At 39.4% G+C, this 5,694-nt stretch overlaps 1 protein-coding gene across 1 annotated transcript in view; it reads left to right on the top strand.

Moving 5' to 3' along the window:
• Positions 1-262: 262 nt before the first annotated feature.
• The window catches only part of LOC146472957 (carbonic anhydrase 2-like), an 18,483-nt gene continuing 13,051 nt past the window's right edge, over positions 263-5,694 (top strand). Inside the window, exons 1-5 of the mRNA XM_085118700.1 lie at positions 263-456; positions 654-854; positions 4,001-4,119; positions 4,651-4,752; positions 5,212-5,274. Coding sequence (XP_084974826.1) covers positions 426-456; positions 654-854; positions 4,001-4,119; positions 4,651-4,752; positions 5,212-5,274 — 516 coding nt within the window. The 5' untranslated portion in view covers positions 263-425. The remainder of the gene's footprint in view (positions 457-653; positions 855-4,000; positions 4,120-4,650; positions 4,753-5,211; positions 5,275-5,694) is intronic.

Below are 5,694 nucleotides of genomic sequence, written 5' to 3'. Positions count from 1 at the left end.
TTTTTTCAAGTTTGTGTATCAGTAAGGATCTGTCTGAATTGAGATAGGGGACGAGGTATAGGCTAACATAGGTTACTGAATGCAATGAAAACTTCGGCTTGTGTTGATAAATTTCCGGGTTAGATTGTGTTTATATCAGCTCGCGTGCGTAATTAAAACAGTCAGTTATTGAAAATCGAAAATTAATTAAAACGTGCGACAAAGGCCAGCAGTCAAGACGCAGCGTGAAGTTCAGAGTACCCATCCATCACGTGCGAGACTGTTGTGACTTGTCAGTTGCATGACTTAATCATAATATTGTGTCCTATTGGACGAAAGCTTTTTATGCTAATTAGTTCATTTAGCAAATTGGCTACAAAAAGGACAGCTTATCCCATCTGAGCTGCACTAATCATTCGCATTGAATCTAGGTGCATTTCACTACAATGGCTCCTTGGGGTTACGGCAAAGAAAACGGTGAGTGATACCTATGGTCTTTGTTTGGCGTTTAGAAAAACAAAAAGATTTCGGCTAGATCACGTTAACATTAGAAGGCATCTTTGCATCGAGTCGGCAGCTAAAAGTTCATAAAATTTTTTGTCTGAAAACCGGTTACATAAGCGATGAATCGAAAGCGCAATTGATTTGAATATTATTTTTACTTTACACGGTAGGTCCATCAACCTGGCATCAGACTTGTCCTATTGCGAGTAGCGGTCAGCGACAATCGCCTATCGATTTAATCGACAAAGATGTGAAGCACGACTCAAACCTCAAACCATTGGTGGTTTCCTATCCTCCGTTCAACAAGGCGAAGTTTCTAAACAACGGGCATTCGGTGGTGTTCCAGCCAGACGCCGCTGATAATTTATCAGGTACGACTGAGAAACAAGATACACGATAACTGCACAAAACTTATTAATTTTTTACTTGGTAGGCCAAGAATTGATTATCGGGTGAATAATTGTGCTCACAAAACCTGCAAGGGTGTGGTGATATCAAACGCAGCACGCAACTTAACGTGCGAAAGTTCGAACAAAAGCCTTCAAAAATTATTGTTACTCTTAGCAATGAAGAACAGAATGAAAAGGAATTACCGCGCATTTGAGTTTCAAACCGATTAGTATAATTATTCGTGCGGTTCTGCATGTTGAATTATCCAAGAACAATGCCCGTATTGTAGTTTCTCTGGTAACCAAATTTAAACCTTTGCACAGTCTTGTCTGTGAAACTACTTACGATCTCCGAAAAGGTTATGATTTTTCAAGAGGGTATTGTCCCCGGGGGGGTCACTTGACCCTTGTTTGGGTATAGGGGTGCCGCTGAGGGTTTGAAACCCTGACCCTGTTTAGGACGAAAATAACCTTAAATACCTACCCTGTGTAGGACAATGCCCTCTATTTTAAGACCCTATTCAGGACAAAGGACAACATCTAGCTCCCGTTTTACACAAGTGTTTATTGGCAATAGTAATAACATTTAAAGACCCACTGTCACTTACCGGACGTGATGTTTCACGCATAGAAACGCGAATACCAATCACAACAGATAAAATAATACACTTCCTAGAAGTGATGGCGAAAAATCCCAAAATTTCGCATTAACAGCGGTGAACCTTAAGTGGAAAATCAATTGACAACAACCATACCCTATCCAACGGCACGTCCCCGTATAGCCCATATACAGGAGTACCCCCCCCCCCCCCCCACGGTATTGTCATCGAATCTGCCAAACAGCAAACCGCTTTTAACACTACCAGCCTTGAAACCCTAAAGCGATTAGGAAACGTCAGGAAATTTTCAATTTCAAAGAGGAAATCAATAATGTAGAATAAGTACGAAGCTGCGGTAAACCAATAGAGCCAGGTGTTGAGACGTTTTAATTACGAACTAGCCGCTAATTTATGCGGAGCAGGTCTTGCTCGTTTATATATATTGTATGAATTCTGGTGGAAAACAAATACGAAATACCGTGGTGTAATCAAGCAAGTTAAGATGCACCAGAAATTATCTGTCTCCTTTATGGAAAACTTTGTTTTTTTGTTAAACATTTCATTGTCTCTTCGTTTTGGATAATTATAATTAAAGACAGAAATTTTTACAAGTGTGACCCAGTTTCTATAGCCGGCGCCTTTAATTAATGCAGTGAAGCAAAACCATTAACGATAAGCATCACAAGTCCAAGTCGGTTTTGTTTTGGTCGAGCACGCTCTTGACATTGTCCACGAAGTGTGTAATTAATTGTCTGAGAGCCAATATCCTGTCACGTAGAATATTGTTCAACTTACCGTATTTGCAATAAACTGAGTTTTGCAAACGTCGAATTTAAATTTTGTACTTTGACACCGTACCGATTGTACCGGTACGTGGCTGGCAGGTGTTAAACGCATGAAATAACATATACTTATTTGATTATTTGCTTTCGAGTTCACGACTTTTAGGCGTTGTTGTTTAAATTAAATGGTCGAGTTATTTTTAATTCCATTCCTTTTAGTTCCATTATTATTTAGATACCTTACGTGGCGCCATAGACTATACAAGGAAACAATACGAAAGGTTGGATATCTGACTCCCGCCTTCTCCTTCAAGGCAATAAAAAGGCAATACTAAACTTTTATAGATGTCTGGCAGTAGCCATTCTATTTTAAATTCGAGAAAGGGAAATCAGATAAAAATTTGCGTGATCGGAGAATAGTGTTACGTAGTTATGTTCTTAACCTGTTGTTACAGTTTAAACTGACAGTTTACTACATTACTCGTCATAACAAGATTTGCAAACACTGGTTGAAACGATCGTGATTGCCTCAAGAGATGCGTTGTCACAGCTTTGTTCCTTATTACGTTTTGCCGGTAGAAGAGTAATCCAACGATGTGTCGCCTCACCTTCAGCTCTTATTCTTGTACTAAAGCGCATAATCCGCATACAAAGAAAGACCTGCGAGCCAGGCTAACTTAACAAAACAAAAAGCACGTCAAGACATAAAGACATATAAGAATTTTGCTTTTACTTTTTCTCCGTGTTACAGGCGAAGGGATTGTGACTTTGGAAGGAGGGGACAGGGTAATAGTAGGACCTATAGGGAATTCGGCTACAATCTTGGACGGAACAAAATGAGTGTTTAACCTCCCCTTCCATGCAAAATTAATGATGAATTCTCACGCAAAACGAAAACGCGATATTTTCCCATCATTGAAATGCGAAGAGCGGTGGTCTTAATTTTTCAGTCATTTTAATTGTCCCAGGTTGGAGTATAGGTTTGCCCATACATTAATTCAGTGTAATTAACAGGCATTAGAAGAAAGTAAAGTAATATAATGATTTATATTAGGACACAGTTAACCTATACAGTACAATAATTACTTAACTTGATCAATACAGTATTTGTTCCAATAATTATAAATACAATATTTGTTAATCGATCAAGAAATCTCGTCCGAGGCAGCCTAAGCTTGCGGAAATCCGTTTGACGGATTATCTTAAATCTTCTTAGAATCACGATAAATATAAATTTAATGGCCAGTCAAGTCTATTTTCTTTTGTAGCAGGCTTAAAACAATCCTGCTTAACTCGACCAATGCGAATTAGTCCGATAAGCCCAGACTTCCTTCAGACTCGTTTTCCCTTTAGGCCTAAGCTTGATTCAAGTGTCGCGTGAAAGACGATAAGTTTTGTCCATGGCTATTTAAGACTGCGAGCAGGCTCTTTCTTTTCTTAACTCTGTCAAGCGCGTGTGAAGGATCGAGCGAGCAGCAAGCGGTACATGAGCGGCAGAGCCGCGAGAAACGCGGGCGCGGTGGGACGAAGAAAAAACCGTAATTTTCCTCTCTCTCTCTCCCCAATCCCTCCTCGTTCACTTTCCGTGCGTTATCTGACGAAAAAATTACGACTGCTCGCAAGCTTGGCTATCCCAGGATTGAGTTTTCAGCTCTTTGAAGGTTTGATTAAAACTGAACAAAGTGTCTGTACTTCGTGAAACCCAAAGCAGCGTATCTTATAGTTCCTTTTATGCGTTTTATTGTAGAGCTGTCAGGAGGACCGCTAGGCAAGAAATACAAGTTTGAGCAGTTTCATTTTCACTGGGGTGATAAAGACTCTGAAGGATCTGAACACAGGCTCAATGGACAGATGTACCCCGCTGAGGTATGAAAAACGGGAATCAAACAGTGTCTGCGGCTTTTTGTATTTAATCGCTCTATATTTCAAAGCGAAATACTCGGAAACTGAATCAACATCCGCCTTTGTTTATGCTTTTTTTTGTTCGTTTGTTTGTTTGTTCTGTCATGACTTCGCCTTCGTGGACCATTAACGGGAAACCGCTAACAGTTTGTATACTGATTACAAATGACATTAAAGAATAAACGCAAAAAAATTCCCCTAGCACGAAAGATCTACCTTACCAAGCTTTGTTCAGCAAGCTTCGTGGGTGCAGTCTGTACCATTTCAGGTTTAAATAGGAGCTTACTGAAAAATGCGTCTGTTCACGATTCTGTGATTCGAGTCATCCACAGTCGCCTCCGCTTATTTTATTAAGCTGTTTCGAAACCTAATACTCAGTGGATGAAAAGGATAGACCAGACAGACAGTGTGAAAGAAGAAAACGAAAACGGTGTAAAATTATTCACTTCAAACGTTCTTATTTCTGGTGAAAAAAAAAAATTCTTTTCTCTGCAGTTGCATTTGGTCCACTGGAACTGTGAGTCGCATGCCAGCTTCAAAGATGCTGTGGGAGCTGGCGACCCAAATGGCTTATGTGTGCTGGGATTCTTCTTGAAGGTAAAGCAAGATCTTTCTATAGTATACAAAGATAACTAAACCTACAATCATCGAAAAAATTCTTGGGAAGATTCCAAAGTTCTACTTCGATTCGACCTTCCTCCCCTCCCCTGTTTCAATGTTGAGCTTCAAAAGTGAATCTTTAAGTGTAGATGAATTGTGGGGAATCCAGCATTGAACAGGGGGGCAGGGGGGAAGGGGAACCGACAAACAAAGGCCTCAACATACGAGAGTAATAAATGTGCCGATGTCTTTATTTCATACCCACTTTCTGTTGCCTTGTTGAGTAAACTTCCCAACACATTTGTTCGATGATTGCAGTTTGAAACAGTCTTATTTGTATCAGCTTTAAAAGGTAGTAAAGAAAAGTTATATCTATTTAGTTGAATATATCGATACGCTAGCGAAAATTTTCCTTTGTTTTCAAAGTGTAATCTTTACTTCGTCTTATTTTTGCAGGTTGGTGCTGAAAATGCAGGCCTGAAGCCGATAACTGAAATGCTTCCTAAAGTGAAAAAAGCGGTAAAAACTTGTTTTCCTTGTCATAATTTATTGTAAAAAATATAAGGATATGTGATATGCGAACATACAATCCATCTTGATCGTTGTTTTTAAAGGTTACCGTCTCAGATTTTTGAAATAACAATAAACAGTGATTAAAATGGAAAATCTTGTTAAAGTCGGCTGCGATTTAGATTTTTTTTGGAACTTGAAAAATGTAAAGTTCACTCAACTTTACATTCCACAAAAACTGTGTACAGTAAACAATGACCGGATGTTTGAAAGAGTCCGACACTTGTTTTTAAGTGTGATTCCTAAAAATCCTTTAGAAACTACTTAATGTTAAATAATCAACATCTGTCCATATGTTGGCCCATGGATTCGTATCTCTTGTAGCCTACGTGACAGTCGCTATGATGGGGGGGGGGGGGGGGGAGAGGG

The sequence above is a fragment of the Pavona decussata genome, unplaced genomic scaffold (assembly GCF_977016875.1).
Source record: "Pavona decussata unplaced genomic scaffold, jaPavDecu1.1 SCAFFOLD_95, whole genome shotgun sequence".
Taxonomy (NCBI): Eukaryota; Metazoa; Cnidaria; class Anthozoa; order Scleractinia; family Agariciidae; genus Pavona; species Pavona decussata.
Note: the sequence above shows the minus strand (reverse complement) of the source record. Positions and strands in the feature narration are given on the sequence as shown.